General features: G+C 42.8%; 1 protein-coding gene across 2 annotated transcripts in view; it reads left to right on the forward strand.

Moving 5' to 3' along the window:
* The window catches only part of LNX1 (ligand of numb-protein X 1), a 182,117-nt gene that overhangs the window by 151,596 nt on the left and 2,671 nt on the right, over window positions 1-27,850 (forward strand). For both annotated transcript variants that reach the window (XM_035004992.1, XM_035004993.1), the window contains 5 exons: window positions 1,090-1,292; window positions 3,595-3,966; window positions 14,752-14,886; window positions 20,477-20,654; window positions 22,488-22,716. In XM_035004992.1, the coding sequence (XP_034860883.1) occupies window positions 1,090-1,292; window positions 3,595-3,966; window positions 14,752-14,886; window positions 20,477-20,654; window positions 22,488-22,716 (1,117 nt within the window). The remainder of the gene's footprint in view (window positions 1-1,089; window positions 1,293-3,594; window positions 3,967-14,751; window positions 14,887-20,476; window positions 20,655-22,487; window positions 22,717-27,850) is intronic.

Here is a 27,850-nt window from a genome sequence, read left to right on the forward strand (position 1 = left end):
AGTCCCCTGTGGGACTGTTGTGGATCCCTGGTTCCACAAAAACCTGAGGGAGGTGACAGGATGGCGGGTCACCTGGAGCCCCAGGCGGTGACTGGCCCTGAGGGCCACCTTCCTTTGCAACCTCTAGCCAGTCCTGTCACTTCCCCACTCTAAGCTCAAATGTCCTCACGTTGTAAAATAAAGCCATTCAACTGTCTGTCGCTATCAAACCGGACTACTAAGGAAGCTCTTCTGTGTGTGGGCACAGGGGTGGGGTACGGGCTGGTGGGGAAGGGACCCGTGGAAGATTTCATGTGGAAAGAAGAGTCTTCAGGTAAAAGATAAAGTTGGAGGCACCCACCTAGGTCTCCGGATCTCCTGTGAGCTCTGAATTGAGCAATGCAGCCAGATCAGGGATGAGCCTCTGGACACCACCAGCTCTCCTTGGTCACGAATCAGGCTGTGTGACTTCCCTTTATTGACACCAGTGTCTGGGAGAGAGGCCTGGGAATTCCCTAAGCCTGAAAAAGCAGGGACTTCCAGGGAGAAAGCTTCAAAATGGCCTGAGAAGGCAGAAGAGCAGGTTTGTTCTGTTTTGTGGCTCGATAAGTAGGTGCTGAAACTAAAGTCTATTCCATGATGACCCTACGTTCTCCTTCACTCCTTCACCCCAGGAGGCTTTGGCTGACACTTGTGATCTGTGCACACAGCCACAGAACAGCAAGAAATGGTGTCCTCAAAGATCTTAGAGTCCAGGAGAGGATGTAAGAAATGAGCATGGATGATAACGGAAGCCTCAGTGCCGGGAGCTGGCTTTGGGGGGAATTGGGATGTTTAGACAGAGCAGGGAAACAGCGGGATCAGGGTAGAGTTTAATTGAAAGGGATCATTTCATGCAAGTCTTGAAGGAAAAATTGGGTCTAGGCCTAAAATGAAAAACATTCCAGGCAGAGAAACTGATGCTGGCGCAGAGGCAGGAAAATGGAAAACATGTACGAGGAACAATGAATAGTTTAGTTTGGCTGAAACCAAAGTTTGGCAAGAAGAAGAGTGGTTGGAAATGTCCGTTGGGTGGGTGTCTTAAATAAATACTGTCTTTGTCCATTTTAGTCTTTCCAAGGTTGTATCACCTGATTCCAGATGGTGAAATTACAAGCGTCAAGATCAATCGAGTGGATCCCAATGAAAGCCTCTCCGTTAGGCTTGTGGGAGGCAGCGAAACCCCGCTGGTCCATATCATTATCCAGCACATTTACCGGGACGGGGTGATTGCCAGGGATGGCCGGCTCCTGCCAGGAGACATCATCCTGAAGGTAGACGCGGTCGCTGCAGGGCCATGAAAAGGGGCTTAATAAAAACCCCTTCAGAGGAAGTAAATGGATGGATGGAGGAAATGCTAAATAAATGTGAAGCGGTCTCTTTCCGTAGTTATCACATTGAAAGGACTCTTCATCTGAGACCTGTAATATAATTGAGATAGGTCTTTGTCCCCTTCTGTCTTGTTCTTCTAGTCTCTCCTTCTTTCTGTAAAAGAGTAGTTCTGTCTCTGTATCATTTTGTCTGTCCTCCTCTTCTTTCTCATCTCCCCTCCAGCTTCTGTCCCCACTTCCCTCTCTCCACCTCCTTCTCCTCTTCGTCTCTCCTTCTGTCTACCTCCTCCTATTACTTTAACGATAACATAAAATAAAACTGGAGCGTAGATCTTATGTTGTTTTTAGAGCAGATTAATGGAACATTCTGTATTTTATCTAGTCACTCCCATTCACACACCCTTCCATGGTAAATGTCTGGGGGCTTAATGGCCCTCCATGAGAAAAACCAAGAAGTAATCCTAAGCTATTCCCACCAAGCCAAAGACATTGCGGGGCAGACATGTTGGTGGAACAGCGCCCCGTGGGCATTTCTGTCCTCTGAGGCTTAAGTGTCAGGAAGGACGTTCAGGAAGAATTCTGACAAGAAGAGAAAGGATGAAGGGAGCATTGTTGATCAGACAGAAGTCAGACAGGTGGCAAGTGTGACAAGAAATCCCTCCCTGGTCCTATATTCCCTGTCCGATACCCAGAGGAGGGTTTCATCCCACTCCTTCTAGGTGGTTGACGGGCCGGTTCCTGACACATCATGCGCTATTTCTCTGGCAAAGAAATTCTTCTTTTTTTGGAATAAGAGGAGAAAGAATTTAAAGCAGTTGTCATAACAATCCTGAAACTCCCACTGGCCTCTGAGGTGGAGGACAAGGCAGGGCCTGTCAAGCTCCGGAGCGTGTCTACAGTGCAGTCAGGTGACGCTATGCGTGGCTTCCCTGCAAAGGAAAGGAGCTGTCCTGCCCAGGAGGGTTGCATAATAAGACATCTTGATTCTTAGGACCTTCAAGTGGCCCTGGCAGGCAAAGGGCTGCCAAGACCGTCTAGCAGAATCCCCTGGCTGCCTCCTGGGCTGGGTGCGATGGGGGAAAGCAGATGCAGGATCAGTGACCGAGCAGAGCAAGAGTTGTGAGCTCCCCTGGGTGTGGACAAAGGTGGTGAGCTGCTCTGTGCGCGAGAGCCTCCAACCATCCCTGAAGGGGCAGCGAAAAACCGGGATGGTGGGCTTCAGGAAGACCTCTTAAAATTTCACTCTGAGCCTCCTCTAACCAAGAAATCCTACCCAACCATAGAAATTCAAGAAGGTTGTCTCTCTTCTGTGGGGCCCCTGTCCTTAAGACCCTCCGCAGAGTACAGTGCTGTCGTAAAATTGTTTTCTCGCAAAGCAGTGACTACCACTAGGGGCTGTAGCCTTCTGGCTGGGCCTGCTTAGTCAGAGTAATGAAAACCAGAAAGCCCCATGCAGCATCAGCCCCGCAAATAATGAATGAGGCACAGATGAGAGGGCTGAGCTTGAGGACGTTGAAGTAGAATGAAGGGATGCAGCCTTTCAGTAAGGGAACCTAGAAACTCATTCACGTCAGTTTGTTTGAAACTATACAGAGATTTTCTTTTTCCTTTTGTTGAGAACATGGGCAAAAGACTTCATAGGCAGCAACCACCTTAAGACCACACACACACACACACACACACACACACACAGCTACGCACACATACATGCAATGGCAGGCCACGGAAGTTCCAGGATGGATGACCCAGGGAGAAGAAGTCACCTGGAGATCACTGGAAAGTAAGTGTCAGTTCAGTTTAATCTCAACAGCAGTTTAGTGTAATCATTTGAACCTAAGTGGGAAATTTTCTTGTTTTGCTTTTTCCTACTTTTTCTTCCTTTTTTCTCCCCCCTGCTCCCACCCACCCCTTCAGCTGAACACTGAGTTTGGCAAGCAACAGGAATGAGGGCTGGGACTGTGAATAAATCTAGGGGCCTGTGCAGGGACAGGTTGAAGAGAGATGGCATCCACCGGGAGAGCTGAACAGGCGGTGTGGTAACACAGAAGGAAAGCGGGGCTAGAAGTAATGTTGGAAGATGGGGGTGTCTGGAGATTTGGACAGAGGAGAAGTGACAAACCAGGGCAGTCTTTAAGGAAGGGTCCTGCTGATGCTGTGGGCCTGGGGCTTCTAGGAAGGACTGTGGCAGGTGGAGCTGGCTGATCTGCTCTAGCTTCTGGTCCCCTCCCTGCCCACCCCCCGCCAGGTCAACGGGATGGACATCAGCAACGTGCCTCACAACTATGCCCTGCGCCTCCTGCGGCAGCCATGCCAGGTGCTGCGGCTCACTGTGCTGCGTGAGCAGAAGTTCCAAAGCAGGAACAGCGGACAGGCGCCCGATGCCTATGGGCCCCGAGATGATCATTTTCATGTGATTCTCAACAAAAGCAGCCCTGAGGAGCAGCTTGGAATAAAACTGGTGCGCAGGGTGGATGAGCCTGGGGTATTCATCTTCAACGTGTTGAATGGTGGTGTGGCAGACCGACATGGTCAGCTGGAGGAGAACGATCGCGTGTTAGCCATCAATGGGCACGACCTTCGGTATGGCAGCCCAGAAAGTGCAGCTCATCTGATTCAGGTGAGTCACGGGTCATTGCCAAGATCCTGGCTAGAAACTGCTGGCGTGAGTGGGATGCTCATTACCCTGACCCACCTGCCCTGTTAGTACCATGTGTGACATGCGGTGCCCCCTTTTCTGGGAGTCAAGATTGAAGGGCTAGGTAAGAACATTACTCAAGCAAATGATGTGTGTCAGGCTCATGGACATTCCCTAAATGTTGCCAGCCATCCAATCTGACTGCCCATAGATACTAAGGGTTACGTGCTGCAACCTGACCAGGTTAAGATCACTTAAGGTCAGCAGGGTTGTGTCATCCTTGTACCCAGTGTGTTATTTGCAGACCAGGGGTCATTCAGATATATTCTGGACATATCCAAGACATCTAGAGGTACTAACTCCCATAAGAAACTGTGCCATCTACCCTCCAGGAATCCTGTGGACAGAGACCACTATGGGATTGGCTAAGGCTAAGCCCCGTCTCCATGGCTGAATCCAACCTCCTTGGAAAGCCCATGGGAACTCAAGTATGAATCTAGAAGAATCTAAAAAGAGAGGCATACAAATTATGTTCCCAATAGCCTGACATTGGTTCAAATTAATTCACTTTCCTGACTGGCATAGCATCATCAATCCCTAGCATGTATTTTGTTGCCTTTGGCTGGGTCACCATGTTTTTCTACTGTTTAATGAGCTGCCATCTTTATTCTTAGAAGGACAGGCTTTCTGGGCTCTTGTACTCTAACCCATTTATTCACTTCATTTAGCCAAGGTGTATTAACTTTCTGCTCACCTAGGCATGTGTCAGGTACAGAGAACACAGATGATGGCCTCTTGGGCTGCTCTCTCAAAGGAACTCTCAATCTAGTACAGGGGATGGACTTTCTGTAAATAATTGTTATATGGTGTGTTAGTAATATAATGGAGAAATTAAGTACAGTGCTGTTTCAGATGTAGAGATTTTTGCTTGCATGGGCCTAGGAATTCTTTATAGAGAAGATCTTGAACTGGAGCTTTGAGGAATCAGAAGTTCTCTAGGTAGACAAGGCAGGGAGGGTCATTTTAAGGGGATACAACACAAAAGAACATTTCCCTGAAAGCTGGTTAGGAAAAGCATTCATACCTGGAGCATGGTGTATATTAAAAAAGCAGTCACAGACAAGGCAGGATTGGGAGGCAAGGACCAGATCCATGCTAAGAAGTTCAGACTTTATCCTCAAGGCCATGGCGTGTCATTGGAAGGTTTTAAAAAGGAAGTGACATGATTTTCTAGATCTCTCTTAAGGTAGTAGAGAACTGATAGGAGAGGGGCCAGATTTGAGGCCTTATCTTATGAAGCATTTGCAATTACCTGGCACACTGCATCAGCTTGCACTTAGTGACTAAATTATTAATACTTCAAGACGAGACAGCGAGTCAGCAGCGGTAGTTAAATGAACCTTGTACCAAGTTCTGCTGAGGATGATCATCAGAAGACAGAGCCTGCTTTCTAGAACTTGGTCACCTAAGCACACACAAGTCTCCCTACTCTGGGTTCCAGCCATGGAATTCTTCCAGGTGTTGACAACTCTTCACTGTCATGTGTGTGGTATCTTCTCCCTCTTCCTCAAGGAGAACCAAGTAGTGTCTGATACTGTCCTTGTAGATGTGGACAGCCTGAGGCAAAGAGTACAAGGGGACTTACCCTACTTCCTCTCTACCCCAGGATAGGAAGCACATGTGGTATGTGGCTCTTGGTGGTGTCCCACTTTCAGGGTGATTCTCAATGTGATGGATGTTCATCTGCTTAACGGGCCCTGAGGCCATAGTCTGTGGAGCAGGTGGAGAAGAAGATCAGAGTTACAGGAGGCATTTCCCCTCTGGACTTTATGCCATCTATTCCCAAGTCCTTATGCCCAGCTTCGACTTCTCTGAACATCTCAGGCATCTCAAACTTAATGTCTAAAACCAAATCCTTGACTTCTCCTTCCTCTACTCCTTGTCAAACCTATTCTTTCCTCAGCCTTTTCCAGTCTCTAGAAATGGCACCATTTGCCCAGTTATTTGGACCAAAAGAATCTCTTACTCTCTTCAGTATGCTCTCTCTGTAATCCATTTCTCACCACCTTCACGGCTTCCCTCAGGCATGCTACCATTGGCACTGGGTCTCTGTGAGAGACCTCCCACCTGGCCTTTTGGACTCCACACCTGATTCTCTACCTCTGCTCTCTACACGGCAGGTCGATGGCCAATGGACAGTCAGTCCCATTGTGTCACTCTTGTGCTCAGCTCTCTGATGCTTCCCAAGACACTCAGAGTAAAATTTCCAAATCTTAACAATAACCTTCAGAGCCATATGTAATTTGGCCTTTAGTTACCTTTCTAGCTTCATTTCTTAAGCAAAGTAAGAGCGTTTCTAGTATTCTCACCCTTGCCTTACCATGCTCAGTCACATTGCCTTCTTGCTACTACTCCTCAAAAGCTGCAAGACCTTTTTCACATCAAGGCTGATGTTCTTGCTATCCCTCTGACTGGAAGAATCTTCCAAATGTCTAACTGCCATGCTTCATTCAGGTCTCCTTAAATGTCACCTTCACTGACCATCTCATTTAAAATAGTTTCTCCCACCCCCAGCTCTATATCCTTTATTTAATCTGCTTTACTTTTTCCTACCAACTAATTACTTTATCACCTGTTGGCCTATTATAGAATAATACAGTATTGTGTATCGAGCACTTATAGAAATGCCTGGCAAGAATAGACACTCGATAAATATTTGTTGAATGAATAAATTGAGTCAAGTTATAAAAATGTAAATATACAGAAGATTAGAATTTATGCATTAATTCCATCTCTTAGGGGTTTTTCATCAAACCATTTACCAAAGAACAAACACCAAATCGACTTTTACATGCTGTTTGTCTCCAAGATGGAATTTCTACATCTTTTCCTCTTGAATTTCTTCAGTTGTTACTGGTTAAGCACCCTTTAGGTGCCGACAATTGTGTGGATACAGTGGTAAACAAGACTGACACAGTTCCTGGCCTTGTAGAGCTTGGGACATATTCTTGTCCCAGATCTCAAATACCGTCAAGTCAGAATTTAGCAAGTGGTTCTAGCCTGTATGTGTCAATGGGTGAGAACAGAAAATAGATGTTTATGAAAACATTAACCCATGGAAAAGGAAGAATAATTTTTCTCGTCATGAACAAACTGCACTCTAAGCATGATTTTCCCCCCACTTTAAAAGTAGACTTTTAAGGTGATCATCAATTTTATTTTCGTGTCGTATTTGTCAACTCCCTCTGCAGGTCAGTCTGGGCTCACATTCTAGAGCTAATCTGCCAACGACACTCCGCAACAGGCAAAAGAAAAACTCCCTTACTCATGCCATTTGGAAAAATTTTGATTACATGTGGCATTCTACTTTGGTAGATTAATAACAGAAGAGGGAAAATTTTTTCCCTGAGAAAGTAAATTTATGAAGTAAAATCTTGCCTAACAGTGGGACTTCCTAAAAGAGTTTTCTGCTTACTAAACAAAGCCAACATGCTTTATAAGCAGGGGAAAAGGAAAAAAAAATTCTTTTAAAGACTTGGGCAAAGCTAGTTGGAAAAGAAATGGAAAAAGTAGAGTGCTGGGAAAATCCAGTTAAGCAATCTCAAGAGTGGATTTTATTTATGTGATACTTGTAACACACACCAGGCTGGGGGAATTAAGCTTAATACCCTTCAAAGGTGGAGACTCAAGTTACCAACCAATCCTTGGCTGCCTGGCCTTCGTGTATCTCCTTCATGAATCATACTTGCCTTAGAAAGAAATTCCCAGACAACATGTCCTTTTGGTCATGTTTTCTCCCACAGTACCACACTTGACTTTTTCTCCATTATTTCAGGGAAAAGTTATTACAGAGAAGCCACAACTATTTTAAATTTGACCAACTTACATATGTAGAGTCCTAACCCCCACTTACTCAGCAGCCCCAGGTGTCAAGAGCCCAGGAGTGAGACGGACTCCTCTAGGAGGAAAAGCCCTAAGGAGACAGAAGCTTCAAATATGGAGCATTTGACTCCAATATTTGGAGTAGTTGACTCCAATAAACTTAGGACAACTTTATTTTTCTCCATTATCAATTTCTTAATTTTTTGAGCACCATGTCTAGAATCATTGTAGGTGGGACGCCTGGGTGGCTCAGTGGTTAAGCATCTGCCTCTGGCTCAGGTCATGATCCAAGGGTCCTGGGATCGAGTCCCACATCATGCTCTCTGCTCAGCTAGGAGCCTGCTTCTCCCTCTGCCTGCAGCTCCCCCTGCTTGTGTGTGCATGCTCTCTCTCTAACAAATAGATAAATAAAATCTTAAAAAAAAAAAAAAAAAGATTGCATCTCTCTCTACTAATCAGTATGCAAATGATTTATGCTGACAATACTATGCCTATTCTGAGATGCTCTCATCTACAATTCTGGAGCAGTGAGCTCAAATATATACAATTAAGAAATGAAGAAAGTAATTTTGGATTTCAAATTTGAGTCTCCTTCCTGTGTGTTTTTTTTTCCTAGGCAACTACCAGACTTCAGGCAGAAGCTAAAAAAAAATTCAAAGCCATTTGTAGAGGGGATGATAACCTCTAGGTTTTCATTAATACTTACAGATGTGTGAATTTTTGTTCCCTTTCCATGAATTAATATTTAAATTAGAAGTTATTTTATCAAAGAACAACTGGCAACCAGGCTCTTCAGACTTTTCAAAAGAATGTGAGCAGCCTCTAGTCAGAGCCGGAAAGTAAATAATGAACTACTCGTATTACCTACATTTGTTCTGAATATGTGATTCCAGCTCATGAGTTTTGCACAACCGGAAAAAAGACAGAACTTTTGTCCCCTGGAGCCAGTAAGAACTGCCAGTGAAATAAGACCTAATAGATCAATGTGTTTTTTACAGATCAGCACAGCTAATACAGAGTCAAATCCCCATTTAAACCAATTTTCTTAACATGGCATTGTAATAAATTTAATACAAAGGCTAAAGAATACATAAATGTAAAAACTGTCTTCTTGAGCTGAATTCTTGAAGTCCAGATGATTTTTATACAGGGCTCTAAATTTCATGCATTCATGATAAAGCATGACTTGGTAAACTGTACAGCTTTTCAGCTTAGAATTTTGTCAGTGAATCTCATGCACAGCTCCACACTACAAATATTAGGGAATCTATTTTTATTTAATATTAGGGAATCTTGAGGCTATACTGCCCTTCCTCCAACTCAAAATATCCCATGTGCATTTTTTTTTAACGCCACAGAACAGGATCAACCACGAGAATAACTTCTAGATACCATAAAGAAATGATGTTTGAGGCAAAGGACCTGGGTCATTCTGCTGACTCGGCAATCAGCCACGAGAACTCAAGAACTAAATTCTTATTTTGACCTTGTCATTGACCTCTGTATGACCCTGTGTACATCATTAATGTCATCATTAACATCTTAGCCCTTAAAGATGTGCTTCTGGGAGCAGAAGGATGAATATGGAGCTACAGTCAAGAGGGAAAGTAGACCAAATTTCTGTCTCAAATCTTTTTCTACCCTGGTCAAATCCTAAGGTCCAATTCACCACTTTTCCTCAAAGCCTCCTTAATTTCCTTTTTCCTTGGCCAGACTCTAGTTGCTCTTTGCTCACTAAAGTAGCTGCTGCCTCTCCAGCAGAAGATATTCTTGAATTCTTTTAAAAATGTGCCAGGAGCTATGCTAGGAGCTAATGTTTCAACGATGGACAAATCTGCGCACCTCAGGTTTGCTTGCGCCAAGCTTGTTTTCTAGAAACTCTCCGCTTACAGTGCACCGTGTTAGCTTGTTCAGGAATTCTATTTCTGGAACCCCAACTTTTTACTCAGTGAGAGGTATTTTTCTCAGAATTTCTCTTGTTCACTGGAAGAGAGGCGTAGGGCAAGGACTTTGTTTCTGCATCTCATTGTGTGGTATGTTGCCAGGTCAACAAATGACTGGTGACTTTGGTATTTTTCTAGCCTACCAACTGGCGATGGTTCTGATGCCTCCTGTGGTCTGTATTGCCATGTAGGATCTATGTGCCTTATGTGATCTCAAAGCTAGGCTGTACTGATGTAAGGTGTCCCTTAGTGAGGCCCTGGGAACCTCCTTGTCATCTTCTAATTAATCACTAATAATGAAGACTGACATCTATGGAGCTCTTGGCTTCACAGAGCTAATCCCCTATGGATATATGACGTGGCAAAACAGGAACCCCATCACTGAGGTCCTGGGTACAGCTGGTCCACCTGCGAAGAAACTACTCTATATTGGTTCTTCCAGGTCTGATTCTATATACATACACCCCGCTCAAATTTATTAGAGGAAGTTAGAGTTCGTCAAGTTTTTGAGATGATTTGAAAACATATGAAATATTAAAGTAGAAATATTTGACCTGGAAAGGAGAAGAGCTAAGAGAGAAGAGTGAGCCTTATCTTCAAGTAAGATTGTCCCACAGAAATTGATTTGGAGCTATCTGAGAGGGTATGACTGGAGCCAATGGGCAAGCAAGAAAATGGCACATTTAGCTCAGCCCAAGGACAAATTTTCTAATTAGCACTATCTAAGAACGGCCCACACTGCCCTGGGACACAGTGAGTTCACGGTCATTGGAGGCACTGAAGCATGAGCTGGGTGACAACACGGCAAGGATTTTGTGGGGGAACTGAAGCCTGAGTTACAGAGAGAATGTTGGCTTAGCTATCTGACATCTCTTCCATATATGTGGCTATTTAATGATATGGAACCAGTGCCCCACAATTTCCCAGGGCATTGTGAGCACAAGACAGATGAACTGACAAGGATCCTTGAGTAATTGGTGGAAGGGAAGCTAAGATGGGGCAACCCCAGAGAGTATAGGAAAAAAACAAAAACCATCCCTACAACCATACATTGAAAATCAAAGCTAGACTGTCTCCCTCTGGGATCCTGGGAAAAGAAATGAGTAGGGAATGCAGATGCAGGATGAATTATTTTTTAAGAAATGCTCATTAAAACCTTTGTTGGTGGAACACTAGGGAAAAACAAGCTTATGTTATTATAAATGCAACTGTAGCTTTCACTTGTCTCTGTAACAAGAGTTCCCCAGTCAAGCATGGGTCGCCTGTGGACCCATACTGGTGTTATAAGAGTTGTGTGTTTATGGTCTCCCTGCTCTGAGCAATAGTCTGGATGCCTAACAGCTTGGAATTTCCCTGTTTCAGGTCTTTAGAATGTTAAAAACTGTTTTATTTAAGCATATATATATTTTAAAGCAGCAAATGGTGTAATGCATGTGATTTGAGTCAATCCTCCTTCACAGTGAATAGGTGAAGCCCTGGGCTAGGTGAGGAGGTCACACCTTGAAGTACAGGGGCACTATCAAGTCTCGGTCTGCCCTAGTTCTCACTGGCTGCCTTCGCCATTGTGTGGCCCCGAGCAGTGCAGAACAGTAGAAGGACGCCCTCTGCTCAGATGTACAGCTCTGCAAAATGCCTCTCCTGCTTTGCGTGGTGGCGTCTTTGATTTTCCATTTGTCTTCTCTGTGAAGTTTCTGATCTGTGTGGTATCCTGACACTATGAACACTTCTTATTGGCCACAGTGGCTTCTGTAGGGAAAAGAACCATTCCCCGGGCTGAACATGACCATACAGGATGCTTGCCTTGCAAGACGTCAGCATAGAGCTTTCAGACTCCTCCTTCCAGTTACAAGAGGTGGGATTTTATTATTTTTAAATGGGCTACACCTAAATGAGGCTGCCAGACTATGATTCCCTTCTGTGGCCTCTGCTTAGTCCCGTCATATAAATATTATTGGCAGTCTTGAGTCAAATCTCAAAAGAGCAGAGAAAAATAATCCTTAAACCATCACCCAAAAAGACAAGCCTTATCATGATAAATGCTACTCAGTTTTAACCCTTTGGTTTTCTCTGAATATTAGATTTTTCCTATTTCCTTGGCTAGAAGTAATGGGTTCCAGCCTAGAGAGTCTCACGCGTGTAGCCCATATCTCTTTCACGGCACCTGTTCCTGCCTGTCCCTGAAGTAGGACAATCGGAGGACAGGAGCCATTTCCCCAAGGCTCTTAGTGAAGTGACTGGCTCAGAGCAGGCACATGTCAGCCGTGGAGACAGAACAGCTACCAACAAGCTGAGGTCCCCAGGCGAGAACATGAAGGCCCTTAGAAGTGTTTCCCTTTAACCTATAGAAAGGAGAGAGGGTTTAACGCTTGGGCTCTTGGAAGAAGAAGGAGAAATAGGTACAGCAGTCGGCCTATGCGGCTTGTAACCATCGTGTCCAGAGTTTGCCTCGAAAACTGAGGCTGTTTAAAGGAGAAAGAAGAGAGGAAACTTCACCCGAAAAGGATTGTCCTCTAGCCTTGTCTGCTACTCAAGATAGCCCCAGTTGTGGCTTCCAAGAGATGCTATCCTACCCCTGTCTTGTAGCATGCTCTTCCTCTGAGCGTGCTATTGAAGCCAACGATCTGCTGCACCCATCTTTCTGGCACATATGATGTGGCTAAGCAATAAAAAAGTTTCTGTCTCCCCTCACCCCCCTTCTCACACTTCACCTTCACACCCACAGAAAGAAAGACTTGCTGGTTCTAAGGGCTGTTTCTCGACGCTGGATCTGGCTGCTCCTAAGGGCTAGAGCCAGTACAAACACATTAGCCTATTTTCCACCTGACACCTTCAAACACCAGGAAAGAAAGTGAAACCAATGGAGTCTCCCTGAGAGCAGTTTGTAAGGTGGCTGGTTAAGAGCCACAGACCCAGCCTTGTGGAGAATTTATTTCCAAGTAAATTGATACCAGGGTTATTTATTGGAGCGTTGTTCCTGCCAACAGCTTACTACCAAAGTCGGCATTTGAAAATCCGGTGAGAAATTTGTGTTTGAAAATATGAATTAAACAGCTCTCCCAGGCTGCTCCCTGGCATTTTGAATTTTACCTGGCAAGGTGATTTGATATAAGTCTCAGATTTTCCTCAATTCTTATGAGGTGCCTACGTCACATGATTGATCCTGGGCCAAGTGAACGTGATACAATATGCAGGCCAAAGACAAACCCACTGCTGAGATCCTTTAAAACACTGGAGTTTCCCTGAAGATAAGGAGCAAATTTGGGCTCAGCAGTTGGAGTTTTGACTGGAGTATTTTCCACTTATCTCTTAGTCATTTTTGCTTCAGAAAGTTCCTAACGATAACCTCATTAGGATAAGTGAGGCTTACAGTATAAAGAAAAACATTATTACAAAATACTCTAAGAATTGAGTTTAGCTGGCTCATATTGTAGTTCTTCATGTCTTCTTGCTTCATTATTGTTTCCTGAGCTTGTTATTTTTGTTCTGATGCAAGCTCTAAAGGTGATAAGAAACACCAAGGAATTCAAGATAGGCAAAGAACCAAGGGAAGGTATGTAAGTGAGCATTGAGTAGACCAGCAAAAGGGATGACTGGGCCTTATGTGAAGGAACATGAGTGAAAACTTGAACTTGCTTTTCGGGCCCTGTTCAGTAGGATTTTTGTAATTACGGAATTACACAGATGAATCCACTCGACTGGCCCACCATCCACCAATACACTCTTAATGCACTTCAGAGGTTGTTTTTAAAATTTCCTCTGATTTACAGCTACCCAGTTGATGATCCCTAAGTTTCAAGAGAGCTCTGAGAAGAAATGTTTATTAACGTAAGGATGCAAAACCATGAAGGTTTGGGCTGGTTGGACAACCGTGGGGATCTGAATTCATTGATGGGGCTCTGATTGATTAAGGTTTTAAAAACAAGGTCGTCCTTCATGACCTGATTTTTCCATGGTCTGATAGCCATACCTGTAAAGGAAGAAAGGCAGGTGGGCCAATGTCCATCTCTGCTGTTGTGGTGAGGTGAAGAGGAGAACCCCAGAAACTTACTCCTCTCTTTTCCACCTTGTCCCCAAATCTAGTCTTTCTTGGGGACCTTTCTAATCAACTCTGGGCCATCAGGGAACTTTATTAATGTACAATTCACAGGGCTAAGGTCTCCTCTGTCTGCCTTGTGGATCTGGAGCCTCGGTAGTCAGCAGTTGTGGAAAAATGAGTAATGCTCTCCAACAGAAATGAAATTCATCTGTGGCAGAAAGCCAATTTGTAAATTTATGGTGTGGAGTGGACCTCCCCAGTAAGAAATGTATTTGTTTGGAATGTTCTGTGCAAGCATCAGTGTATATAGCAGAGAGGAAGAGGAGTCAGAATTAGTGATAGTCACATAAAAAATAAAGGATCAAGGCAAAGACTTTTAATCAGGCTGTCTTGGAACCTATTAAGTCATCCCTGTATTGCTAAAGTGTTCGTCCTTTCCCATGCCTACGTGTCTAGCACTGTAGATGCAGGATTTCTCTTCCTGTGGTAGTAGAGTTGCTGCCACCAACTCTGTTCCTTTTTCTGTACTGTTTACCTTCGGTCCGGGTTTTAGACTTTACACTGTGTACTCTGTTCTCTCTGAGAAGTCCTTCAGACGTGGCTTGTGTGCAGTGGAGCTGTCCCTTAAAAATAACAATGTTTGATGATGTCTTTGCAAAAAACTGTTGCATAAGTCAAACCTTCCCTAGTTTTTCCCTTGAAGCAGGTTACATTCCCTGATTTAAAGATAAAGGAAATAATTCTCATGTTCTTGCCAAATTACAAAATGGGCACTGCCATGAGAAATACTAGACACCATTTGTTTCCATTAGAGTAGAATAAAACTCGCATGTTGGTAAGCCCCTGGTGCCGGCCACGTTGGATGGAAGCTCTGAGAGTGGCTAATGTCTGTGTCTTCTCCCCCAGGCCAGTGAAAGGCGTGTTCACCTCGTCGTGTCCCGCCAGGTTCGGCTGCAGAGTCCTGACATCTTTCAGGACTCTGGCTGGAATAACAACAGCAGCCGGTCCCCGGGGCCAGGGGACAGGAGCAGCACTCCCAAGGTGAGCCCCAGCCTGAGTATGTCCACTCCTCCTGCAGGAAGCTATTTCTTGCGAAGGCTGCACACTTTAACCTTTCTAAGTGTAACCTCTGGACTTCATCACCTGACCACTGTTTGACTTGGCTTGTAAAACAAAAAGCCTGAAGTCCCATCCTCAGGACCTGGTGAGATAACAGGTGTCTCCCATCCAAGCAAGAGGGAGGAAGGTGCAGGAGAATTTTGAAACTTGATCTTACAGACTTCACATGGGGACATAATTTCAAGTAAAAGCCAAATATATGTCATGTTTTTCCAACAGTCATTTTGCTTAAGGACCGTTTTCATTCATTTTGAAATGAAATTGGATTTGCTTGGTTTTTGACTTTCGAAGTTCCCAATCTGCCTGATAATTATTTTATGAAAAATTAAATTATTATAATGATATATTTAATTATAATTATTTTAATTAAATAATTAAAATAATTATAATTAAAATAATTCCTCTGTTCATTTTAGTATGTTTGTTTTTGCAGAAGAACCCAGGAAGATAATATAAACACTTGAAGTTCATGTAACATTAGGAGTAATGGTGGGTAATGGGGCAAATCAGAAAGCAGATGCCCTGTTACAGCATTTAAATTCGGAAATAATGTAAAGTAATGTGGATTAAGCAGAATGCACCTATAGGCTGAATGTATCCTTCAGTCCAGCAATTTGAGCCTCTCTTTCAATGAGGTGACTTAGCCCAATTTGTACTTGTAACTAAAGATAAAAAAAAAAAAAAACTATAGGTAGTCCATTCATCTTGCAAGAGAGATTAAGGAATGCCTATCATAGCAATTAGAACATATCAGGCTGTGTTTCAGTTTGGAATTACTCACAAGTTTGGGTTTTTGAGTAATGGATGCAGAAACAAGACTCATAATTTTGATTATGAAACATGTCATTAATGATACAGCCTACGAGGCCACACCCCTGCCTCTTTCTGCAGCCAGCTAGCCAGCCGTGTCCCATAAATCCGTAAATTCCAGGCTTATTTACAGTAAGCAATCTAGACAGACCAGGCAACTCCTGCTAAAACATTTTGTGGATAAAGACTCCCTGGTGTCTTTCGCTAGTAAAGACCATTAGTGTGTTTAAATTAAACTAATGGTATTTATTAATGGAAAACTAGTTTATTAGCTTAATCTAATTAATCTAATTAACTAATTATAGCTGGATTAACTAGACCATATTGTATTTTAGCTCATTAAACCACTAAGCATGAGGCTTCCACCAGCACTGTGGGTCTATAATCCCTTCCACCTAACCACCATGAATCATGGAAACAGCTGTTCAAATTTTTGCTGCAATCTATGTCATTTTTCTAACTCCTGGAAAACATACAGAACAAACTGGCCTAGTGGGAAATTGTAATATTTTCATTTTAACTTATAGTTCTGTCTGCCTTCTGAGATGCCCTCAAACACACACACACACACGCATGTGGCCTATTTAAAATAAAACTAAGACATATATGGCTCTTGGATGATTTAGGCTTTTATGATCCTAAGCTTTGTTTTATCTAGGAAACAAGATGGCTTTTTGAAAGTAGCAGCTCAAATGAGTCAGAAAAATACCACAGAAGGCAAACCAAGACTTGTGAGACAGAAAAGTTTGTAGCCAACTGAAAAGTTAAAGACAAATAGGTGTCAAGTGTAGGCTTGTGGCTACCTCTGTGGGAGAGGAAAGGGAAAGTGACCAGAGAGAAATCACAGAGAGACTTCAACTGTAGTGGCCCCCGTATGTCTGACATTGGGTTGTAAGTTACATGGGTAGGTCATTAGTTCATCTTTATATATTTTTTATAAATCTAAAATGTTTTATTTTAAAAATCCCAATATTTTATAAAGTATGTATTTTTATAGCTAAGTGAAAGTAGACTGGTGCTCATGATGTTTTCGAATCAGCTTGAATTAGTTTGTACTAAATTGTGTTTTTGAACATTAGGGAACATCCTGAGATCTCCGAAGTAGAGAAGGGGGGCTGGGAGAAAACCCAGATGGAAAAGAAGATCCCTGTCGTATTTAACTCTCTTTCTCCCCAACCAGAGTCCAGCCATTCTGCGTGGGAAAGGTTAATGGTGGTACCTGGGTTTTCCATTGCTAACATGGGTGTCTCTCTCTGGTGGGGAGGGCAGATGGCTGTCAGAAGCACAGGACAAAGGACATATTTCCCATTTGTGGTAGCCCAGTCATTTGTGTGGAGCCCATAAATGCTTGAAACCTCCCCTTATTCAGCACAGCAAGGCTGTTGGGTAAGCACTGAATAAGTGTGGAAGAAGACTCCACTCTCCAGGAACTCATATCTACAAGTAGAAATAGCCCATCTCTGCAGCCAGGAGCACATAGGTTTTGGCGTCCGAATCTTATTTGTCATATATTTTATTTGGCAGAATCGGGTTTGAGTTGAGTTCTCTAGTCAATGAGATAAACTGTTCCTGGAAAAATTGAGTAACTGATTCTTTCATGTGTTTTTCTGACAGTTATCTGAAAATTGATAGGTTACTTTTTATCACCTGTTGAGACATGGCCTCTGAAAGCAGAGTAGTGTGTTGGGGAGAGCACGGATTTAGTTAGATATCTGGGGTTTCAGTTGCCAATCCCACCTCCCACCCCCACCCCCCTGGCCAGCTGTGCTTCATTGATCAGATTCGTTTTAATGTTGAGTCTCAGTTTTTCTGCCTGGACACATTTCAGTAAATAACAAATATTTCTTTCCCTTTCCTCAAAGATACCTGGCCAATTTGTACATTATTCAAGGAATATTTATTCACAACAAAATAATTAGGGCCTCATTTATTTCTATTAACTGGTGTGGCTGGTAAGAAGCCATTTCTGGAATATTTCATAAGATATGTAATTTTGCCACTTTCAAATGAATTTAGTGACACTTTTTTTTTAATGAAGTATTCTCAGATCAAAGGCGTTTCTTCAGTCACAGGTGTGCCCTACATGGGCATTCTACCCCACTTCATAAATGAGGTCAGGAGAGCTTTGAGTGATGATGGTATTACAAGATCTCCAAAGATCTTGTAATTACTGTGAGAAATCCAAATAACAATGAAATGTATTTAAACTTACTACCTAGAAAGGCAATTAGATTATTGGAATCTTCTTTTCCTCTGGGCAAATCTTGTAAATATTGATAAAACCCAGTATTGGCAGAATTGTGGGAAATCGGCATGTTCACAATGTATTGGTGAGATTATAGGTGATCGAACTATTTCCTATGTATCAAAATGTAAAATGCCCAGTCTTTTTGATTCAGCAGTTGTACTTTTAGGACATTAGCCCAAGGAAATATTTACACAAGTGCACAAGATATGTGACTAAGGATGTTCATAGTGACACTGTTTAATTTTGCAAGAAGCTTATAAACAACCAAAATGGTCCTCAGTGGGGGGATAGGACATATCCACATGATAAAGTACTAGGCGGCTGTTCAAGAATACAATAGAGCGTGCGTGTGTGTGTGTGTGTGTACACATACATTTTTTAATGTGAGAAGATGTCCTTGTTTTCCAGAGCATGCCATACTGTGTTTTTAGACATCACCTTGGGAGACTGATCTGCTACCCCTTCAATATCCCTGGCTTCCGTGTGGAAATAATGGAGGAAAACCCTTCTTTGTGAGGATCAGGAGTACATGCTTTATGAATATCCGCAGGAATGAGCTGAAACCACAGAGCAGCCAGAAAGAGTCTCTAGGTTTAGAACTTTGCCCTGAGTTGTGGGCATTTCAGAACTGCCTGCATTTCCAAGCAGGGCTTTTCTGAGAGATGTCTGTGATTAAGGCAGAGACATGCTACATCTAACTGCTTTGTAGGAGAGAAGGGTCATGAACTGAGAATGGATCTGTAGAGTACCTCCAGAACTCCTCTGTAGTGCTAGGACCACTGCGTTCATATTGTTACTTATTTGTCTTATGTTGAATCTTTGCCCTGAAGAAGTTCCCATTTCAGTTTTATAACTCACTTCTGATAACCAGTCTCTTCAAGGTTCTGGGGTTTATAGAGACACACACCCCAGAACTTCCAAGTACTAATTGTAACATATACCTGGCCATAGTAGTTTGCAATTCCTGACAATTTGTGGCAACTTGTAATTTAACCATCCATTTATCTGACAAACATGGTTACCATCTTTAATGTGCTAAATGCTATATTCAGTGCTAGGGATATAGTAATAGGCTACTACTGGATACAATAAGGCCATTAAAACAGGCATGGGTAATTTTATACCATAGAAAATCATGAGATATAAATGCACAAAAAGCCTAGGCTTATTGTCATAATGAAGTGTTAAAAATGGACTCTTGTGCATGCAGGCAATAGTTCTATATGATGTTAACCATCAACTTTACAGAAATTTAATTATCATTCACTTGATTTGTTGAATAGATAATACATTCACAGGGTTCAAAAAATGGAAAGTATGCATGAAGGAGCCTCCCACCCATGCCTGATCTGTCCGGTTCCCACCTTCACACCCATAAAGCCACTTTCTTGTTTCCAGAGTGTCTTCATGAAATGCAAATATTAATACAATTTCTCCTCCCTCTTTTTAAACAGAAGGAATATACTTACACTTTCTTTTGTACCCTGATTTTTTTTTTTTTTTACCAGATACACTTTTTAATTTTCTTTCTTTAGATACAACTGTAAGCTGTGTTTTGAGCTATAGACTTCTCTGAGGTCTGATCGAGTATTATAAATATTTATTTGCAGTGCACATTCCCATTTATACCCCTAGGTCATTGCGCAAGCAGGGAGGAGAACACATTTTCAGAAAAATTATATGTTGATATGTATTCATTGATAAATATGCCCTTGACTGACTGTCTTATTGCTCCAAGATAACACTGCATGTAGCTTTGAATGTTTTTAGTCTAGAGTTGCTGAACCAAAATCACAGTTCTCTTAATTTGCTTTTCGAAAGTCGGTCCTCAGTGTATGCTATACAATGTGTACACTATATTTTTATGTAATTAAAGGGTAGAACGGCATATTATTTAGAAATGCTGAAGTAAGAGTGAAAATGCTAATTGGAGAGAACCCAGTCAGTAGGGAGTTTTTAGAGTGGAATATCTATTAAATCCATTATTTTTCCTTAAGGAGTTCTATAATTGAGTCCCTCCTTAAATTAAACTGAGATGAATTAAAATACTATTACTTTTTTTTTTAACTTAGAAAAAAATTCCTGCTACTCATGAATGACAAGCTTTTTATGAGATACTACTATCAGGAATAAATGAGTCACTTGAAAAATTTTGGGTGCAGTTCACTTTGCGTGCTTACTATTTCTCCAGTGGCCTCCAACCTGTTCCTCTTCCATTTCTTCCATTCCCATTCGAAATGCAAACTTTCTCTGAATCAGCCTATAGAATTTGGGATAATACAACTCTGCTGAGGATGGCGGACAAAGCCAGGGTTCTCTCTGCACATGTCTTTCTCTGTGAGACCAAAGACTACCGTCATAGATTTATCCAACTTGGGTAGTTTTTGTATGTAGGAAATGCAAACCCTCTTGTGAGCAGATGTGCTATGTTTGTTTTTCTGTCTGTGCCTTTAGCCCCTCCATCCTGTGGTCACTTGCCATGAGAAGGTGGTAAGTGTCCGAAAAGACCCCAGCGAATCTCTCGGCATGACCGTTGCAGGCGGAGCATCACATAGGGAATGGGATTTGCCTATCTACGTCATCAGTGTTGAGCCTGGAGGAGTCATAAGCAGAGATGGAAGAATAAAAACAGGTAAAAAGACACTTACAGTACTGGGGCAGTGGGGTGTTAAAATGAGTTAGCAGCTTGCTGGGTCAGGTCACTGCTTCCAGAAATAATGAGAGGATGAGACGCTGAGCTGCCCAGGACCTCTATTACCCATTGACCATGATTGGTTTGAATATAGCTGCTGGACTGGGTTTCACCCCTCTTAGTTTGTGTGGGTTGATGTGGGCCACTTGGCTTGCTAATCAAGTGAGTACCTGCAAAATATGCCAAGAAGTAATGGGGAACTTCTACAGTTATTAGCAAGTGGCCTCAACTGAATAGCATAATTTGGTTCCATTCTTTCTAAGTGATTCTTTGCTGGATTGATCCTGTGATGAACCTATTCATGAATTGTTCCATTTTATGGGTTGGATGGGAGAAGTACTTTCGTAGATTTTGAGTCAATGAATATTAAGTGAAAGTACCATGCTAGGTTCTTTCCCACTGTTAAAAAAAAAAAAAAAAAGTTTCATTATTTTAATCTTATGTGTCCTAGGCTACTTTGAATGAAGGAAAGGGATGTCACATATGTATCCTTAATAATATTGTCAATTCCCATGAGTGGGTAGCTCAGATGGTTGAGCAACTATGTCATGTAAGGGCTTAGATTCAAGAGTTCAATGTGAAGTTCCTGAAGTACAGTTGCTTGGCCTGAGGAGCCACAGGGGGGTAGCATGGTAAGGGATTTCTTTGGCCAACCTAACAGTGCATCTTTTGGGGTTAGGCAAGACTCTAAGCCTTTCCCATATGTCTCTTCCTATCTTTTTACTCTTGCTATGGCTATTCCATGTGAAAAAGATGATATTCAATGGAGGCAGAAGATCAGGAGAGAGATAAAAGACTAGAAATTGGAGGTAGGAGAGGTATGTGTTTTGGTTTGTCTTGCTCTTCCTTTTCACCCAAGCACCTGGGTGGAGAATGATGAGGTTCACCAAGAAGTGACTTGTTAGCAAGAGAACGTGAGCAGAGGATTGTGTAGTATTGTGTGGGGAAATAGCCTTGCACATAGTAGGTGCTTACCCAACAGTATTACCTTTGCAGTGAACCACAATGTTAACTCCTTTCTCCCTCTTCAAGAGCGTAGTTCCAGTTCATTTTTCTTAACTGCTATAGACTCCTCTGCCAGACCCTTTCAGGGGTAGTCTCTTATTCACTCATGCAATCCATATTTACTGGGTGCCTACCACATGCCAGGCTCTCTGCAGGCACTCAGAACTTTTGCCAAATGCTCTCCCTTTGTGCTAAAAACAAGAAACAAGACGTGAAGAAGTAGGTTTTCTTGGATTAAATAGTAAACAAGGCTAATTTATCTTCCTTCTTTCCTTTTTTAATTTTTTTAATTTTTAAAAAAGATTTTATTTATTTATTTGACAGAGAGAGAGACAGCAAGAGAGGGAACACAAGCAGGGGGAGTGGGAGAGGGAGAAGGAGGCTCCCGGCTGAGCAGGGAGCCCAATGCGGGTCTCGATCCCAGGACCCTGGGATCATGACCTGAGCCAGAGGCAGACGCTTAACGACTGAGCCACCCAGGCGCCCCTCTTTCCTTTTTTTTTTTTTTTTTTTTTAAAGGCAAGAGCCAAACACTAATGGGTATGCTTTAGAAACCTCCAAACATAACTTACCAATGCCTTGAAACATGCACACACTAACCATTTGCTATTTGAGAACTCAGCCTTATGCCAATGCAGGAGGCTAATGACAAGCCCCCTCACCTTACTCACTTCCCCGCATCCCGCTCAGTGCTTTCTCCTTGGCACTTTTACAGAAGTTCCTGTTTGCACTCTTACTAAGGACGGCTTCTGCTTCTCTGGCCATTAGGTGACATTTTGTTAAATGTGAATGGGATTGAACTAACAGAAGTCAGCCGGAACGAGGCAGTTGCATTATTGAAAAGTACATCCTCCTTGGTGGTTCTTAAAGCTTTGGAAGTCAAAGAACGTGAGCCCCAGGAAGCTCCAGGCAGCCCAGCAGCCCTGGACTCCAACCACAACATGGCCCCAGCCGGAGACTGGTCCCCCTCCTGGATCATGTGGCTGGAATTACCACGGTGAGTCTCAACATGACCTGCTTGGAGAGGTGTGGGAGGACAATTACATTTCTTAGAGCACTCTTTTACTCTCTTGGGCTGATTCATGGCACTAGCATCTTCATGAGTCCCAGGTTTGATTGTAAGACTATTTGAAATAATTCTGTCTTCTCTTCTGTTACTGAAACTGCATGCAGAAAGCCCAGGGCAGGATAAAAGGCTGGACATGGAAACATTGCTATCCACTCATGTTGAGGACCTTGGAGCTCGCCTGTATGGTTGTGTCAGTTGCTCGTGCAGCAGAGAGCTCAGCTGACAGGGAGAGAAGGCTAAAATCCAGCCTTCTGGAACCCACCATGGAGCCAGGGGAAGGATTACCTTTCCCTAATTTGCTAGTGGTAATCCTCAGAACTTGCATGGAGGTAAAACCCTTTGTTGGTTTTACCTCCTTAGCATTGGTGGGGCCCTGGCTGAACATAATGCAGAAGAACATTTTGCCTGTACCCAGATGTTTGAGCATGTGCTGATTGAGGGTATGTCTCAGTCTCTCTCTCCCTAGTTCCTACTCTTGTAAAGTTCTTGTATAAAACTTCAGGAAGCAGCTGGGTTGTCATTTTAGTGAGATGTAACTAGAGCTTTACAGTGAAGCCATTAAATTGTCTCAGACACTCCAGGAAAATTTTTAAGGGAAGCTTTACTAAATGACTAAATGCAGAAATTAAATATTTAAAGGACAGATAAATTGGGGTTTGCACACCTGCATCAGAGCATAAATCCTTGGCCTTCAAAGGATTGCCTTACAAATTCCAAATGCATGATTTAAATGTTAAGTATTAGAGTCACTGAAGATGAAGTGCCATGGGATTAAATGAATGAAAGTAGGATGTTTGGTTTTAGTGCATTTTTCTTGAGGGTGGAGATAGGATGGTCTCTCTGTTTTTCTTTTCTTTTTCAAATTTTAAATGAGATTTTAAAAAACATCCTGTCTCAAATACACTGACCTAGATTCCTTTTTTGAGCCTTTCTTAGTTGATAAATTATTTTTAAAATAAGTATATTTTTAAACAGTTGAAAATTGAGCATTGAGGCTATTTGAAAACCTTCAAGCATTTTAGAACTGAGTCTGAGTGGAAGAAGAGAGTGTCACTTTAACATTTTTTTAAAAATCTTTCTGAAACCAGAATCTATGAAAGTACGTCTTTTTTTTTGTGCTTGAAAGTTATTCGTCATGTATTCAGAGTTTCTCACTGTGCATTCATGTAAGACAGGACAAAATATGAGATGCTTTTTACTCCAAACACAGCCACGTATATGCCTTCCTCTCCCTCCACTTTTTGTCACTTGGCCTTAGGCAGCAATTCTCTGCTCTTGCCAGAAGGGTCGTCTGGATGGGGTTCGTTTCCTTTGAAAGGACTGGACAGGAAGTGTGAAATGACGCCAACACAGACAACACTGGGGTGCAGTCACCACGGTGGCCCCCCCATCGCCTCGCAGTGATAGGATCACAGTAGGATCCCAAAGCACCAAAGGGGAGAGGGTGCCCTCAGATCCATCCTCCCGGACCCACTCAGCAGAGGTAGTCACTGTTACCAATTCCTTGTGCGTGTTTGCAGGGAAAGTCTATGGCAGGGGTTGGCAGACTTCTTCTGCAAAGGGCCGGAGTTGAGGCTTTGAGGGTCACACCCTGTGTTGCGGATACTCAGCATTGCTGTAGCGTGGAGGTAGCCATAGACAGTATGCACATGAATAGGCGTGGCTGTTGGGTCACAAAGAGGCGGTGGACCGGGCCGTGGTTTGCTGGCCCCTGGTCTGGGCATCTGTGTACACAAGCACAACACACGCTATTGTGTACCCTGATTTTTTTTTTTTTTTAATCTTAAGAATATCCTTGGGTGTCATTTCACATGAGTACATATCCAGCTGTGTTGTTCTCGTCCATGGCTGATAGCATTCTGTTGGACAGATGAGCCGTAATTATTGAACGAGTTCCTATGAGCAGCGAACACTGGGGTTGTGTTCCACCTCTGCTTTCACAAACGATGCTGCAGTAAGAATTCGTGAGGGACATACAGGGGTAGCCATTGTCCTAGTGTGGCGTCCACTCGCCACAGAGCTGGTTACAGAAATCTGCTCGCATCACTGTTAGCGAGCAGTGAGTGGCGGTGTGGACAAGTGGGAGGCCCTTCTCATCTCTTCCTCTGTATGCGTGGCTTGTCCTTTTCACCTGATTTTCAGTATCACAGATGTTTTGGGTTCTTCTAGGGAGTCCAGATATGTATATATCTTTTATGTTTCATGTCTTGTGTTTTCTGTTGAATCATTCTTTGCTTATTGTGGTCTGCCCTTCATATTACTTACTGTAGCTTATCCTTTCCAGCTTCTACTTTCATTTTGGTGGTGGTTTTATTCTTCCCTTCCGTGTCTTTCCTCTGTCAGCTCATTTTTCTCGTCTCACATCTTCCTGGAAATCTTACGTCTCCGTGTGGATCTCTTGTTTATAGAGGAATTGTTTCAGGAGTATTTTAAATTCAAAGTGATGTGGTTGGTTATACATTTCATTTTCTATGGTAGCGTTTCATTTCTGTGGTTTTTGTGTTACTGTTTTTACTGTTACTTTCCCTCTTTTCTGTTGTCTTATGTGTCTGCCTGCTAGGTCTTTTTTAATCTTTGAGTTAGGTGAATTTTTCCTGGAGCAGCTATTGGCTGGAGGGTCATCAGGGGAAGGAACCGGGGCCACCTTCCAAGTGGTAGAAGCGTCTCTTTATGACACGGGGTTGTGTTGCTTCACTTCTCTCAAACCAAGATCAGCAGTCCACATCTCTCCCATCCACCCAGACTACTCCCTGGACATACATTCGGGTTATGTTTGTTTTCTCATGGCCTCACGCGTGCACTTCTTCTCTGTCAGATTGGGCCCAGGGAAGCTCTGCCAACAGCCAGCCTGCCTGTTTCTGGGGTTCCGCTGTGGAGTGGGTGTTTTGCCCGTCGGAGTGGGCCGCTCCCTGCGGACCCCAGCTGTGGGCATCCTCACTTCTGTCTTCCCCCTTTCTTCCCCCTTTCACTGCCTTCGGCAGTTAGTTCTCCCTCTTCTGTAGTGACCCAGTTTTGTCTCAGCTGGAGTTTGCATTTCTGTTTCCAAGTCTCCTAGTTGCCCTTATTGTAATGTTTAAAAGCAGAAGGGGAAACATAATCTTCACTCTGACATTTTGAAACTAGAAGTCTGTTCATCCTGGCATTTTTCAGACGTCCTTAATACTGTTACGTTCCTTTATCAGGCTCTCAGCTAGTTTCAGGATGCGAGCCCCCAGTCATTACACTGCTACAATTTTTATGGATGGGTATATCTCCTCACATCTCTACTCTTGACTACAGAGAGCTTCAAAGACCCATTTCTCCCCTATTGATGCAATACCATTGGCTTAAATGTCTCATTTGGCATGATTGATGTCCTAAGAATTTCAGGCCATTTGTCATACCTCAGCAAGTTATTTGTTTGAACTGCTATAGACTGAGGCTGAAAATAGATATATATATTTTTTTAATTCACAAGGGCATTTCCCTCCAAGTCATACACTTACTCAAAAACATTTTCCCCTTATAACAGATTTTTGAGAAAACCTATTTGCCCTAAAGTATGATCCAGTCAGTTACCTAAGATTCTCTACCAATGAAGAAAAGTGATGTGTCAGCAGGTCTAGAAACAGGAAATCCTTTTCTAGGATGTTGTAACAATGCCCTCAGGTACAGTCCAACACACAGAGTGAATAATCGCGAAGAAGATAATGTTCCTACACTGAGCGAGCCCTGGCCTGTTCTGAACCAGTGGGTGTCAGGTAGAAGCAGTAGCAGAGAGAGTAAAAGTGGGTTATACAGGACAGTGCAAACATACCTCACCCTTCTCAGTGGTTCCTCGTGTGCCAGGAGTGACCCCTGGGCAGCAGCTCCCGACGCGGTCTCTAAGCTAGCCCAATAAGCGGACGCCATTCAGCTGAGGGGGGATGCAGAAATCACTGAAGACCTTCTGCTTTATTTTCTGTTGGCTTTCAGGCCCAAACTCCACATCTGGAAGTCTTTCAAAACATGCTCTCGTCTGGACTAGTACAACAGAGGAGGAATGAGTTAATATGTATTACTATTATGCAGGCAGAGGGTGCTTTGGGAACCCAGAAAAGATTTTGGAGTGAATTGGTGAGAAGAGTGGCAACATTTTTTTTTACAAACCTCTTTGGCTTGAACAAAAGATAACTGGACTCTCATTATCTACTTCTGCATTCGGTCTGTTGCCAGATCACCTATCATGTGTCTTCTGAGCTTAAATGCTTATTAGAAAATGATTTTTTTTTTTTAAAGGCAAATATCTCACTATTCTGATAAAAGTATTTTTTTTACCTCTAGACTCCCTGAAAGGCACATACTTTGAGAACCATACTTTGGTAGTATAGAGGCTCAGTGAAATTTTGAGGTCCTCTGAGAAAAGGGGAAACTTAAAGGAGACTGAGAAGAAACAGCCAGTGAAACAGAAAAATATACAGCTTCTTGAGCAACCCAGGACTTCACTGTAGTCCCTAACGTGGAGTTGATTTTTGAAGTAACCATAATTTTCTCATTGGGAGAAAATTACTAAACTCCTTGCTATTCTTTAAACTATGCCAACTCTTCTTCAATGAGGCCTAAATTTAGAGAATGAGTTCAGAATAGGAAAAAAGCTCACATTTAGAATTTAAAGTCACTTAATATTTCAACGGTAAATCCTGAACATCATCGATCAAAGCCAGGTTCCACATTTCCCAATGGGGAGTGAAGTAATTCAACGTGAGAAACAAATGCCCAGTACTCATCCGTTCCAACTAACCAAGGCCTGACTTTGAAAGGGTTTAACATACTGCATTCTTGTTGCTGCAATGAAGTTGAAATACTCCACACGAAGGAAAGTACTGAGTGAAAAAAAATACTAGTAACACTGCCAGTCACTTGAATGCATGGCACGGAGGGCAGGATTTTTGTCTGTTCTGAGTAGGGTGCACTCAATAAATGTCTGCTGAAAGATGATCCAAGCAGACACTTTCTCTCCAATATCAAAACAAGAGTCGAGGAAAATAGACACAATTTGTGACTTAATGTTAGGTTGAAAATTTTATACTAGAACATAAATTTT

This window comes from Mirounga leonina, unplaced genomic scaffold, assembly GCF_011800145.1.
Source record: "Mirounga leonina isolate KUSES-001 unplaced genomic scaffold, KU_Mleo_1.0 Mir_129, whole genome shotgun sequence".
In the NCBI taxonomy this organism is placed as follows: domain Eukaryota; kingdom Metazoa; phylum Chordata; class Mammalia; order Carnivora; family Phocidae; genus Mirounga; species Mirounga leonina.